At 42.3% G+C, this 15,616-nt stretch overlaps 1 protein-coding gene across 3 annotated transcripts in view; it reads right to left on the reverse strand.

Annotated features, from left to right (window-relative positions):
• ADAMTSL1 (ADAMTS like 1) overlaps nt 1-15,616 on the reverse strand; it is a 1,178,053-nt gene that overhangs the window by 75,585 nt on the left and 1,086,852 nt on the right. For all 3 annotated transcript variants that reach the window (XM_077475229.1, XM_077475230.1, XM_077475231.1), the window contains one exon: nt 6,550-6,678. In XM_077475229.1, the coding sequence (XP_077331355.1) occupies nt 6,550-6,678 (129 nt within the window). The remainder of the gene's footprint in view (nt 1-6,549; nt 6,679-15,616) is intronic.

Raw genomic sequence — 15,616 nt, forward strand, 5'->3', positions numbered from 1 at the left:
ATAAGGAGAGAAGACAGAGAGAGGGGGGAGATTGGGTGGGGGGGACGGAAGGGGGGTGGGGGATGTGGGAGTCTGGAGGGTGACTTGTGCAAGCCCACCGAGTGCGGTGGAAGTCTGGCAAGGCCCCTGGGTGCTGTGTGAGCAGTGGGGTCGTAATTTTGTTTTTTAAAGGAAGCAATAAATGTTTTAGAGTGGAGGGATACAATACATACGGCATATAACACTTTTATTAAAGCACTGCTCTATATTATGCATCTTTTGGATCCAGACCAAACCTACTTTCCATAGACTGACAGGTTTGACATATAACAGAGCTTAAAGAGGAAGTAAACTTACTTTACTGACTTTTGCCCATAGGTAAGCCTATAATAAGGCTTACCTATAGGTAGTGTAAATATCTCCTAAACATGCCCATTTAGGAGATATTTACATTACATGTAAACAGCTCTCTGTTCCTTCAGAGCCCCGCGCCGTGAATGGCGGCTCCTGCATGTCGGAGCTGGAGCCTGGAAACCCGGAAGCAAGACGTATGAAGTTGGGAGCCCCTGTAGCGCTGACATCATGGCATTGTAATAGGTTTGTTTTAAGGTAAGTTTCACAAAATGTGCTAGTATGTGATGCATACTAGCACATTATGACTTTACCTTGCAGGGGAAAAAAAACGTCCAACAGTATACAACCGCATGGTCAACGCTACCTTTTTAACTTGTTACACTCTAAATATGGGTGTAACATGTAACACGCAGCATTATATCTAGCAAAACCCCCACCTCCTGAAAGAACCAACCCCCACAGCCACTGTTATTTTTGAACTTTGAAAGTCTGCGCTGGGTTCCACTGAGATCTGTCAATGAATGCACTACAAGTTCCATCTTACACCGCAGCAGACAGACTTGAGGTTCTCAATTACCTACAAATGTATCCACTTTCAGACGATCCCTGAAAACTCATCTTTTCAGAGAAGCCCATCTGGCCCCCACCTAACAACTGTACATTTAGCTTCTCAATCAGCACATCGCCCACAGTTATTACCTCTTGTATCTCTTGACTTTCCCTCTTAGATTGTAAGCTCTAAGGAGCAGGGCCCTCTGATTCCTACTGTATTAAAATGTATTGTATTTGTACTGTCCACCCTCAAGTTGTAAAGCGCTATGTAAACTGTTGGCGCTATATAAATCCTGTATAATAATAATAATAAAAATGTGGTAAGCATTACACTAATAGTTCATTGACCCTTCCTGTAGCTTTCCAACTGAATGCCCCTACCTCGGTACAGACAGGAAACAGGAAGAGGAATTTGAAGGAGCCTTGCACTGCACCATCGATCCACTGATCACAGGTGCAATGCTTTGCAAACTTCTATGCAAAATAAATAGAAAATGTTCTTTTTTTTTAAATATATGCATTTGTTTTTAAAGGTGGGCTTAGCCTTTAAGGAATTGGAGTTGAAAATGTATATAAGTGTAAGGTTTCAAAAGGAAAATCTGTGAAAAAGGTAGGAGGGAGAATGATACTACATGTAAACCTTGCTTCTCCAGTCACACCCGAAGACTGGAGTTCCCCTTTTAAAGCAGATGTTTCTCCCCCACCAAACGCAAAAAAACAATAGTGCATGCAACTCTGCATGCAAATCTCTAAAGATCTTTCATTTATTTGTATAATCAAAGAGCTTTTTTTTAAATTACATTTTTTTCTGACACTTTCTGGCTTTCAGTAGAAACTGGTAACGTGCCAGGACCTCACAGCTTCCCCGCGAGGAAAGCTAGATCACTAAGGTCTTTCAGAGTTAACTTGCATGATCTCACACGTGCACCGTACAAGATCTGGCGCAGTTTCTTATTGTTTAGTAACAAACCTAACAGGATCTCGTACTGCACATGCACAAGGTCAGGCAAGATGACCTCAGTGGGTTGGCACAAAATAAAAACAGTGAAGCTGGTCACCAAAAGAAATATGATGCTATGGGGTTTCCATTCATGGAGCGGAGGTTAATTTAGTTGACAAACATATTTTTATCATAGTTTTTGTCAGTTGCATGTTTTCAGGGAAGAAAACGAAACAAAATTAAATTAGAATTTAGTCAATTGATGAAAACTATAATGAAAATCAATTCTACTTTTAATTTAGTAGACCAAAATCTCCAGTACATTTCAATCAACTAAAATCTAATGGGTTTAGTTAAATTATAATGCACTATTTAAGAATTTCTCTAGAATTTACAAACTCACCATATACTCCTGGAGTAAAAATCGAAGTGATTAGAGCCAGAGGCTCTCATAGGCTTCAAAATAGGGTGGGCTTGGGGCGCAGGGCACTGCGTCCCGAGCACACTCTGTTGTGTGACGAAAGCTAATGGATTTTCCCTATGGTCACACTACAGTTCCTCCCCACCAATCAGGAGGGAGGTCTGTGAGACTGGTTTCCCGATTTGCCAAAGCGTCAGGCGATCCTAATGGATGGCTAGGGCTTTAGTGGAAGAGGAAACACACAGGGAAAGAAGCCTGAGGAGCGGACACCGAAACCGTTGCTGCCCACACTGGAGGAGAGGAGGAGGACAGCCCCATCACTGCAGGAGAGAAGGAGAGCCCCTCAGCACATCGGGTAAGTACCGCCGGGTGGTCCAGCAGGTGGTTAGTGCCGCGCATGGTCCGGCGGAAGGTCAGTTGCCCAATCAATGAACCCTACCTGCTTAGAGCCCCCAGCAAATGAAACTCAAATATTCTGCAATGAGTTATCAGACTTTTTCATCAACAAAATTGACAACATCAGGAAGACAATTCACCAGAAAAAAACAACCAACCTCACACAACCAAAGCAAAAAGAAGATTCCAACACATACATCACAAAAGCACCGATTTTTTCTCTAACACCTATCTCAACCGACACCACTAAAAACATCAAAAGCCTCCTAGAAAGCACATCGCCAATCGACATCATTCCCACTAAAATCCTGAAAGAATGTTCTGAAATCTTGGCTCCTACCATAACACACCTGATCACCTGATAAATCAGTCGTTCAAAGAAGGGAGTGTTCTGACTGACCCCAAGCAAGGCATCATCAAACCCCTGCTAAAGAAACCCAACCTTGACCCTCAAGACCCTAACTACTGCAGACCGATAACAAGCCTCAACACCATCTCCAAGATTAGGGAGAAAGTGGTAGTACAACAGCTACAACACCACCTGGATACACACAAAGTCTTCGACCCTGTGCAATCAGGCTTCTGCCCAGGCCATGGCACAGAAACGGCACTTCTCAAAATAAGGGACAACACCCTCGAAGCAGCAGATGATGGGAAATCATGTCTCCTAGTACTGTTGGAGCTCAGTGCTGCGTTTGATACAGTGGACCACAATACTCTACTCATCTGCCTCGCAGAAGTAGCTGGAGTCTCAGATTCAGATCTACAATGGTTCCATCCTTCTTAGGAAATTGTTCTCAAACAGTGAAACTAGGAGCCTTCACCTTTGAAACCTGAGCAATCTCTTGTGGAGTCCGTCAAGGTTCACCACTGTCACCAGTGCTTTTCCACATCTACAACATCTACATCCGCCCACTGCTCAAAATCATCAGGATATCAGACCTCTGCTTCCACTCATACGCTGATGACACTCAACTCTACTTTTGCATCACCGGACAAAAAGATCATCATCAGCAACTAGAAAAATGACTCACTCTGATAGACGACTGGATGACCACTAGCTCCCTAAAACTCAACAAATCAAAAACAGAGCTTCTCCTCCTACATTCAAAACAAAATTCCAAAACTAAGACCCCATGGACACCTCCCATCATCTTTGGACAGACCATCTCTCCAAGCGCCAAAGCCAAGAGTCTCGGAGTGATCTTTGACTCATAAGTGTTAACGGATGCACAAATTGGATCAGTAGTCAGAAGATCTCATCATCTCCTCCACCTGCTATGTAGACTCATCCCCTTCATTCCAACGGAGGACAAAGCAGCAGTCTTGCGCGCTTACAATTCATCCAAAACATGGCGGCAAGACTGATAACAGGAAAAAAATCCTGGGAGCCCATCTCCCCCGCCCTGAGGAGCCTACATTGGCTAACCACAAATGCGTAGGAGGAAACGCTCCTCAATATCTACACGAGAAGATAACACACTACACACCCAATCGCAGTCTCCGATCATCCAATCAAAACCTCCTCCTCATTCTCAAATCCCGCTAAAAATCAAAGGGAGAACGTAGATTCGCAGTCCAAGGACCACGGCTATGAAATGCTCTTCTGACTTACATCCACATGGAAGGAAATGATCAGGCCTTCAGGAAAAAACGTAAGACCTACCTATTTTAAGAAGCTAGACAACACAGGACACATCGAGCGCCTTGAGGCGATTCAGTTCGCATTGCAGCGCTATACAAATCATTAATTCATTCATTCATTCAGTGCAGTGGTTGGTCCCGCGGGTGCTGCTGTGGTCAGTACCGTGGTTGGTCCAGTGGCTGCCGCTGGTGGTCAGTGGCCCACCGGGGAGGTTGTTACATGTTTGCTGCCTCCCCAAAAAGGAGAACCCACCAGCTGCCACTGAGTAAGAGAGTGCACAGGACAGAGACCTGGAAGGTCTGGGGAGGCTGTTTTTTACACATTGCTAAGCACTGCTACCTTGCTGGGAGGGGAAACTCACCCCATCACATTCAGACACAAATCCGATAGAGGAGTTCTTTTTCTGTGGTTTGGCAGGCATTGTTCCAAAGATCCCAGGCAGCAGGCAGACAGAGCCTGCATTTCTCAGCTAATAAAGCTTGTTGATAGAGTCAGGGGGCTGGGGCTTTAACAGCCAGGCAGAGCTCCAGGGAAAATGGAAGTTCAAGTGGCTACTGGAGATTTTAGTCAGCTAAAATGTACTGGAGATTTTAGTAGACTAAAATACAACTAAAACAATTCAGATGACTAAAATATGACTAAACTTAAAATGGCATTTTGGTCAAAATAATATGACTAAAACTAAATAAAAATGTGATGTCAAAATTAACATTGTGTTGCTGTTGTCAGTGTTACTAAGGAGGATGGAAGGGGAAAGGTATAATTATAAAATGAAGCTAGGCTGAGGCAAATGAGTTGTGATTGATGTAGAACATACAATAGGCATTTTGTAGCTTTTTTTTCCCCCCAATCACACATTTGTCATTCATGCTACAGTGTCTCTGGGATACAGCTCTTCCTGCTCCCATACCCTACAACCAAATGAAACCACCACTGTAATCCAGTAATCAGAAGCAAGGAGTGTGCAGTATGTCTATCAGACACCTGATATGCCCATGTAAAGCTAAAAAAAACAGAATGTGCCTAGACACATTCACATATGTAGAAGTTCTCTGCTGCTTCTAATCAGGTTTGCATAGTTGGTAAGGTTGAAAAAAGACACCAGTCCATCCAGCTGAACTATTTATTCCATCCTCCATATCGGTTATTATTATTATACAGGATTTATATAGCACCAACAGTCTGCGCAGTGCTTTAGAATGCAGGGGGAAAGTACAATTACAATACAGTTCAATACAGAAGGGACGGGAGGGCCCTGCTCGTGGAGCTTACAATCTAAAGGGAGGGGGACGTGGTACAAAAGGTAATAGCTGCCGGGGATGGTCTGATGTAGGTTGCTGGGGTACGGGTCTTAGGTGCAGGGAGGATAGGCTCCCCTGAATAATTGAGTTTTCAGGGATCACCTAAAGGCAGACAGGGTAGGGGCAGGGAGTTCCAGAGGATAAGAGAGGCTCTGGAGAAGTGCCAGAGGTGAACATAGGAGGAGGTTACAAGGGAGATAGAGAGCAGAAGGTCTTGGGAGGATCAGAGAGGACAATTTGGGTGATATCTGCAGATGAGGTTGGTGATGTAGCTGGGGGCAATATTGTGGGTAGCATTCTATTTTGTAGTAAGTATTTTGAACGGTGAGGAAGGGGAAGTCAGTGAAGGGATTGGCAGAGAGGGGCAGCATTCATGGATCGGTTAGTAAGGTGTATTCGTCTAGCAACAAGTTGAACAAGTTAAACAGAATTGGTCCCAGGACTGAGCCCTGGGGTAACCTACTCACAATTTTAGACCTTTCAGAAAATATGCCATTAACCACTACCCTCTGGGCTAGCTCCTGGAACCAGTTTTCTATCTAGATACATACTTTGTCGTCAAATTAATCGTTTATGTGGTACTGTATTAAATGCCTTAGCGACATAGAAATACACAATGTCTACAGGCTTTCCTCTATCCAAATTACAAAATGAACTTCTCAGAGAGTGTCAGAAGTTTGGTATGGCAAGAGTAACCTTTCATAAATCCATGTTGGTTACTAATAATGATACTGTTTTACTATTCCTTCCAATAGTTTACGTACTATTGATGTTATATGGTAAACATACATTTATTTGTTGATTTGCTAATGATACAAGTAGATAGAAAGCCTAACATTTTTTTTTAAATATAGGTCCACTTTAAACTATGTGCATGCTTCACATTACTACTGGCTACTCCCTTTTCTTACACACACACACATTTAACATTCTAGCAACAGATTGCAAGTTCTAAGCTCACCTGCTACTTGGCAATGGATTGTTACATTTGTTCCCGGAATAGTTTTCACCACACTGCCAACATCGATGGTGATAGAAGGCGCATCCATATTGATAAGCACATTTCTGGAGGTCTTTATTAACGGTTTGCCTGGAGACAAGAAAATATGTATTATGGTCACCTCACTCCATTAGTTCAAAGACAAGCACCATGAGGTATCCAGTTGAGAGAAAACCTGCTGTTTTTCAGTAAGCTGTCCATATGAGGCATGCCATAAAGCATCTGTGCTAATCAAGAATGGATGCAGAAGACTGCGGGGGACCAAACCTTTTTCTAAACACTTACTTAAAATCGTCACAGGGGATAAGAGGTTATGAAAGTAGGGTCAGATCCAAAATAACTTGTGACATGCACTATTAATGTCTAATACATACATGTAACATGAGCATTATTTCATATTCAAGAAATCACATTACAACTAAAATTTCAAGGTTACCTAAAGAGGATTTATTAAAAAAATATGAATGGAAGGTCATCGTAATGAGAGTGTTTTGCTGAGCTGAGCTGCTCTCAGAAATGTGAGACTATCCAGGATTAAATATTTGGTACTATTCAATTCTTTAATCTTTACTCAAGTTGACACTCTCCTTGGTGACATTATTGGTCACATATGTGATAATATGTACTTGTTAAGGATTCTCAGTTCCTTACTGGTATCCCGCTTATTCGATAACCAACACATGGTTCTGATTCCTTTCTACAACATGTTAGACTGCTTAAGGTACATCTTTGGAGGTAACAAATTTGATTCAACTTGTGTAAAATTGCAGTAACTATCTTTGCTTTCAAGGGTGGACTTGTGTTTAGGTTAAGAAGTGAATAATGGATTTTTGTTTGTTTTTAATGCATGAGAAGCCTATAATGCAGGGGTCTCTGTCGGATTGGCATGTAAAACCCTTCTTGAACCTGCAGGTTTACCTTGCAGCAGGATCTGGGGTGTAGATACAGTAGAATAAGAGGTTCCAAACTCCCTGCCAGAGTATCTGTAGTGATGTGTCCTTGTTTTGAATGCTGAATGCTGAACATTCCATCACTGTTCACAGCACTTGTGTTCCTTCCCTTGGGTGGAGAAATATTCTGCCTGACATTTGAATTTAATTTCCAGGAGAGTGGTTAGGGTAGCAGCGTGGTAGAGAGGGAGCATCCTGGTAGCAGATAGCAGATGGTAGTAAAACACACTGAACACAAGTTTTTTTGTGCACTGACACCAATCCTTGGGATCTTTCACTGCACTGAACACCAGTCTTGGGAGTACCTTGCTGCAGTGATACCTAGTTTGGAGTTTTTTTTTGTTTTTGTTCTGTTTTTTACTGCACTGACACCTATCCTGGAGTTCTGTTTGCCGCATTGAACACCATTATTGGGGGCATTTTGCTGTACTGACACCAGTCCTATTTTGCTGCACAGGCACATCCTGGAGGTATTTTGTATTGACTGGGCACAAATGTTCAGGGTTTTTATTGCTGTCACTGAGGTTGTCACATCAATGTTTGAGGTTGTGCTTACTTACTTAATATTTATTTTTGTAAATGAGGATGTACAGTAGACACATTGAAGTTGATTTATGAAAGGCAAATAGACTGTGCACTTTGTAAGTGCAGTTACACCCAGCAAGAAGGTCTGGGGCAAGGGGTGGGCAAGAGGGTGGGCTGCCCTGGGCACAATTGTTTATTGCAGGGATGTAAGCACCATGACCCTACCAAGGCATCTTCGCCCTGGGCACTGGATGGACTTGTCCTGGCACTGCCTACAAGTGCTGTTGCCCCAGAGCCTAGTAAAGGAGGTAAAGCTTCACTTTTCAAAGAATACCCAATCAAATGCAAAGAAAATAAAAAACAGCATTTTTGCTTGCACATGATTGGATGATGGAAGTCAACAGAGCTTCTTTTCATTTACTAAGTACTGGAGCAACTGCACTTGCAGAGTGCACAGTCTATTTTCCTGTAGTAAATCAACTGCAAAGTTTTATGTATCTGGCACTCTCAATTCCTTACAAAAAAAAAATGTGGGCACACTAGGCTGCAAAGGTTGCCTTCTCCTGCTATAATGGTACGAGTTAATCTCCTTAAACTTTGGATAATATTAATACTGTATATGATCATTTAACCACTTTAGCCCCGGACCAATAAACGCCCTAAGGACCAGAGGTCTTTTTCCAATTTCGCACTGCACTGTTTTAACTGGTAATTGCGCGGTCATGCAATGTTGTACCCAAACGAAATTTGCGCCCTTTTCTTCCCACAAATAGAGCTTTCATTTGATGGTATTTGATTGCCTCTGCGATTTTTATTTTTTGCGATATAAATGGAAAAAGACCGAAAATTTTGAGAAAAAATTATATTTTCTACTTTTTGTTATAAGAAAAATCGAATAAACTCAATTTTATTCAAACATTTAGGGCAAAATTTATTCAGCCACATGTCTTTAGTAAAAAAAAATGTCAATAAGCGTATATTTATTGGTTTGCGCAAAAGTTATAGCGTCTACAAACTAGAGTACATTTTCTGGAATTTACACAGCTTTTAATTTACGACTGCCTATCTCATTTCTTGAGGTGCTAAAATGGCAGGGCAGTACAAACCCCCCCACATGACCCCATTTTGGAAAGTAGACACCCCAAGGAAGTTGTGGAGAGGCATGTTGAGCCCATTGAATATTTTTTTTTTGTCCCAAGTGATTGAATAATGACAAAAAAAAAAAAGTTTACAAAAAGTTGTCACTAAATGATATATTGCTCACACATGCCATAGTTATATGTGGAATTGCACCCCAAAATATATTCTGCTGCTTCTCCTGAGTACGAGGATACCACATATGTGGGACTTTTTGGGAGTCTAGCTGCGTACTGCACACCGAAAACCAATCACTGCCTTCAGGGTTTCTAAGGGTGCAAATTTTTGATTTCACTCCTCACTACCTATCACAGTTTCGAAGGCCATAAAATGCCAAAATAACACAAAACCCCCCCAAATGACCCCATTTTGGAAAGTAGACACCCCAAGCTATTTACTGAGAGGCATGTTGAGTCCATGAAATATTTAATATTTTGCCACAAGTTGCAGGAATTTTACAATTTTTAATTTTTTTTTGCACAAAGTTGTCACTAAATGATAAATTGCTCACACATGCTATGGGCATAAGTCAAATTACACCCCAAAATAAATTCTGCTGCTTCTTCCGAGTACGGGGATACCACATGTGGGGGACTTTTTGGGAGCCTAGCCACGTACGGGACCCCGAAAACCAAGCACTGCCTTCCGGATTTAAATATAAAATGCTACCAAAAAAACTGACTCTGTGATCGCTGCAGTTATGTGTTTAGTGTTTTGTAAGTGACAGTGATCGATTGATACTGCACTTGGGTGGGCTGGGCAGAGGGGCAAAACGCAGGTGCTAGCAGGTATCTGGGCTGATCCCGCTAACAATGCGTTCTTTTGGAACCCTAAACTGCTGGGGACGCTAGTATAGATCTGATCAGATCAGATATTGATCTGTTCAGATTCTATACCACTACAGGAGGTTTATGCTTTGCGCGTGGGTGTTAGCGGTACTGGCACTAGCCTAGCGCTGCCTGGGGCGACGCAGACCCTGACACTAAAACCTAATTGATATCACCCGCCGGGTGATCAGGGGGTTAAACCTTTATTGGGTAATAAATGGTGGGTGCCCTGATGCTATAAAAAGCAAACTAACCAGAGTCACCCGTAACACTTATACGGTGATCACTGGTGAAAGGGTTAACTAGGGGCAATCAGGGGGTTCAAATTTTTATTAGGTAGTATATGGGGGTCCCTGGCGCTATATAAAAACCTGACGGGGAACCTAAATAACTAACTGGCTAACCAGCGTCACCAGTGACACTTATACTGTGATCGCTGATGAAAATGTTAACTAGGGGCAATCAGGGGGTTAAAACCATTATTGGGTAGTATATGGGGGTACCTAACGCTATAAAAACCTGGCGGTGAACCTAAAAAAATAACTAGCTACCTAACGACACTAGTGACACTAATGCAGCGATCAGAAAAACGATCGCTTAGTGACACTGGCAAAGGGGGGTGAAAGGGTTAACTAGGGGCAATCAGGGGGTTAAAACCATTATTGGGTAGTATATCGGGGTACCTAGCGCTATAAAAACCTGGCGGTGAACCTAAAAAAATAACTAGCTACCTAGCGGCACTAGTGACACTAATGCAGCGATCAGAAAAACGATCGCTTAGTGACACTGGCAAAAGGGGGTGAAAGGGTTAACTAGGGGCAATCAGGGGGTTAAAACCATTATTGGGTAGTATATCGGGGTACCTAGCGCTATAAAAACCTGGCGGTGAACCTAAAAAAATAACTAGCTACCTAGCGGCACTAGTGACACTAATGCAGCGATCAGAAAAACGATCGCTTAGTGACACTGGCAAAAGGGGGTGAAAGGGTTAACTAGGGGCAATCAGGGGGTTAAAACCATTATTGGGTAGTATATCGGGGTACCTAGCGCTATAAAAACCTGGCGGTGAACCTAAAAAAAAAACTAGCTACCTTGCGACACTAGCGACACTAATGCAGCGATCAGAAAAATGATCGCTTAGTGACACTGGCAAAAGGGGGTGAAAGGGTTAACTCTAGGGGCAATCAGGGGGTTAAACCTTTATTGGGGGTGATAGGGGGCTACCCTGGACCTAACACTAACTGCCCTGACAGTTTTTACTTTTACAACTGACACTGAATGCAGTGATCAGTAAATAAATGATCACTGCAATCAGTGACACTGTGACTGGGGGGGGGGAGGGGGGGCGGGGGCGATCGGGGGGGGATCGGGGGGGTTTGTGTGCCTGTGTGTACCTACATGTCAGTGTAGTGTTGGTGCACACTTACTTTCTGTCTTCTCCTCGTAGTCCGGTCAAAAAGACTGCCCCGAGGAGAATGACATCACTTCCTCCTTCCTGTGTAAACAAAACACAGTGGGAGGAAGCTTCTCATTGGCCAGGAGTGATCGAGAGGCCATCCCCTCATCACGGATCGCTCCTGCAGTGAACCGGACCGCCGTATCCAGCGGGAGGGGGTCCGATCGGACCCCCCCACCCACTGGAAGGCAGGCACGTACATGTACGTGCTTGTGCCTGCCTGTGCCATTGCGATGACGTACAATGGCAATACAGCGGTCCTTAAGTGGTTAATTAGAAACATTGTCGCAGTCTATAATATATGACACCATAAACCAGTAGACATGTGCGATTAGTTTCGTACGAATCGAAAATTTGTATGAATTTCCATAAATTCGTACATTCGGGAGGATCCGAAATACAAATTGCTATGCTTCTGAATTTTTAACGAAATACTAAATTTAATTTACGAATTTCGGATCCAAATTCCGTTACAATGGAAACGTGACTGGTGTTTTGTTGACTAGTCAGAGGTTTTCTTCTGCTGCTGAGTGAGGGTTGGGAAAATTACCTTTTTTAATATGGGAGTGGGAGACTACTACTGGTAGTCGATGGGAGATTCTGAATCGGACAGAATAAGAATTTTCGTTAATTACGATTATTCGTTATGATGAAGTTAAAAACCCAGGAACTCAGCACAGCACAGGGATGGTGGGAGCCCCTCATAATGGAAACATCACAGGGATGGTGGGAGCCCCTAATAATGATAAATTCATCATAACGAGCATTCGTAATTGTTATGAAAAGTTAACGAAAATTAGTATTTCGTACAAATCCAAATTGAATTTTGGACACAAATTACGAAATACGAATTAACGGCTAATACAAAAAGGAACAGAATGAAATGAAACAAATTTATTGACGACACACATGTCTACAAACCAGATAAATTGACATTTGGATTCAAAACTAGAATTTGCCTACAGCAACAGCTAGAAGACATCCTAACTAACTAATCGCTAGCTGAGATTAAAGATTAAAGATCAATTTCAGCAAATAGCTAAAAATGAAATACATACATTGGAGCTGTTTTACTTACCAAAGGATGTGTATTTCTGTCCTTCAACTCCTGACATTTACACAGCCCTGACAGACAGTGGAGCCAGGTTGGCACCCAAGAAATTCAGTAGAAAGTAATTTCCCTGCCCCTGGCCTGTGATTGGACAATGAAAGAGCAGCAGCACAACTGATTCAATCATTACCCTTTGGGATTAATACAGTAATCTGAATTTGTTTCTACAGCTGTCCCTCCTACAGTTTTTGTTGTACAAGGGATTCCGTGGCTGGCAACACGTCATATTAACTTACATAGTTCTAATTAAAATGAATGAAAGTTATTTTATTAATACATCATAGATGTTTTTATCTGCACGGAATTATACTTTAACCGCTTGCCGACCGCCTCACACCAATATACTTCGGCAGAAGGGCTCATACAGGCAGAGTAACTTACCTGTACATTGCCCTTTAAGAGGCAGCTAGCGGGCGCTCACAGCAAGCTCCGTGAGTCGGGTCGCGGATACCCGCGATCACCTCACGGGGAGGAAAAAGCTAATGTAAACAAGCATCTCCCTGTTCTGCCGGGTGACAGTGTAACTGATCTCTGCTCCCTGTGATCGGAGAAGAGATCAGTGACGTGTCACACTCAGCCATGCCCCCCCACAGTTAGAAACACACCCCAGGACACACTTAACCCCCACACTGCCACCTAGTGGTTAACCCCTTCTCTGCCAGTGTCATTTACACAGGAATCAGTGTATTTGTATAGCACTGATTGCTACATAAATGACAATGGTTCTAAAATTGTGTCAAAAATGTCTGATGTGTCCTCCATAATGTCGCAGTCACAATAAAAATTGCTGATCGCTTCCATTTAAAAAAAAAAAAGAACATTAATAAAATGATCCCCTATTTTCTAAACTCTATAACTTTTGCGCAAACCAATCAATAATCTTTTTTTACCAAAAATATGTAGAAGAATACATATCGGCCTAAACTGAGGAAAAAAATTGTTTTTTTATATATTTTTGGGGGATATTTATTATAGCAAAATGTAGAAAATAATGCATTTTTTTCAAAATTGTCTCTCTTTTTTTGTTTATAGCGCAAAAAATAAAAACCGCAGGTGTGATCAAATACCACCAAAAGAAAGCTCTATTTGTGGGGAAAAAAGGACGCCAATTTTGTTTGGGAGTTTTTGTTTGCGATCGCGCAATTGTCAGTTAAATTGACGCAGTGCCGAATTTCAAAAAGTGCTCTGGTCAGGAAGGGGGTAAATTCTTCCGGGGCTGAAGGTTATTCAATGACTTTAATGTACAGTTGCCCTAAAAGAAAAGCCAATTCTTATTTTCTGTTGGCTACATACACAAAGAAAATGTAATACTCTGTTCTTGTACACACCAATTATACTATATATACTGTAAGATAGCCATCTGTTTCATATAGCCGGCATATTTGATTAGATAGATTGGATTAGACAAATTATAGTAAACATTTATTTTAATGTTACTTAAGATGTTTGATTTCGGTAAAAAAAATCTATTCAGGTCAAACCAGCTAGAAGCCTTGCATTTCATCAGCTAAAGCAGTAATTACACAAATACAGTCAATGAAAAAATAAGTGCACCTCATGGAAATTGTTGACTTTTCAACAATTTGAACAGGTAAACATTAGATCTTCATTCATACAGTACATACAGATAAAGATTATAATGGTTCTAAAGGCAGAGCATTTTTTCTTTAACCCTTTTGCTGCCAGAGCTGTTTTTGCATTTTTTTGCACACATGTTTAAAAAAATCCTTTTAGGACTGAAGATTACACAAAATCCACAAATATATATTTTCTGAAACCACATACGCTAGAGAATAAAATAGTGGTAGATCTAATTTTTTATGTCACACGATATAAACCGATATACAACGCAAATGTCTAGGAAACGTAAAATTTCAGTAAAAAAACACATTAACATGAATTTTAGGGCAAACAAACGCAATAAATTACAAAATTTTTTGGTAAAATATGAAAGACAAGGTTGCACTGAGTAAATGAATACCCAACACGCCAAACCTTCAATTTTTGTGCGCCTGTGAAATTGTGTGTGTACGGCGATATGTAACATGTGTACAACGTTTTCACAAGTAGGCGCCTCGGCGTATGCGTTTAGGTTTGTGCATGTGTATATGTAGGGGTGGGGGGCCTCAAGTTTTTTTGGGGGGGGGATTTTGTGCTTGGGTGTAACTTTATTTTTTTTACTTAACTTTTTTATTCATCACATAGGGGACAAAAAGTCTGCTATGTGATGTTTTTTAGGTGACAGGTACTCTATATTGAGATATGCAGGGTCATGTCTCCCCTGTACTCCACTAAATGTTTTGAAATGCAGACCGCATTGCAAAACATTATTTCCCAGCTGAGCTAGCTGGGGACACTGAGAGCTTGCCCCGGAAGTGAAGTCAGAGATGTCACTTTCCGGGTCACATAAAGAAATGAAGGCGAGCAGATGTATATCCACTCTTCTCCTTCCCCTCCATCCACCAGCACCCACCATGGAGCTCCCGGGCCCGCCAATGGGCAAGCGGAGTTCGGTAAGCATGGTGGGATGTAGCGGCGGGGGTGCGCCGGTAACAGGGGTGTGAGAGAGAAATTAGGTGGCAGTGGAGCTGCACGATTGCTCTCAGCTGACAGGCAGGAGTCTGCCTGTCAGTTTCACACACAATCCCTGTGGCTGTAGCCACCAGATTGTGTGTGTAACCCCCCCGTGCTGTTATATTGTACGGACCTGGCACCAAAAGGGTTAATCCATTCCCTGCATTAAGGTAAAAAATGTCCCAGTAGTAGTTCACCACCCCCTCATACTTACCTGAGTCCTATTTCAATCCAGAGCTGTGCCCGCCTGCAGTAGCGCTGATCTCTTTTTCTCCCCTAACAGGACACAGAGGCAGCAGCAGGAGCCATTGGCTCCTGCTGCTGTCAATCAAATCTTGTGAGGGGTGAGCATACACAGCCTGGCTTAGAAGCGGGCCTGCACATGCGCCCATATAGCAAGCTGCTTAAAATGGTGGCGCACACAGAAGAGGAAGAGCCTAAAGTTGTC

The sequence above is a fragment of the Lithobates pipiens genome, unplaced genomic scaffold (assembly GCF_037356315.1).
Source record: "Lithobates pipiens isolate NorthernLeopardFrog02 unplaced genomic scaffold, aLitPip1_a1.2 Scaffold_13, whole genome shotgun sequence".
Classification (NCBI taxonomy): domain Eukaryota; kingdom Metazoa; phylum Chordata; class Amphibia; order Anura; family Ranidae; genus Lithobates; species Lithobates pipiens.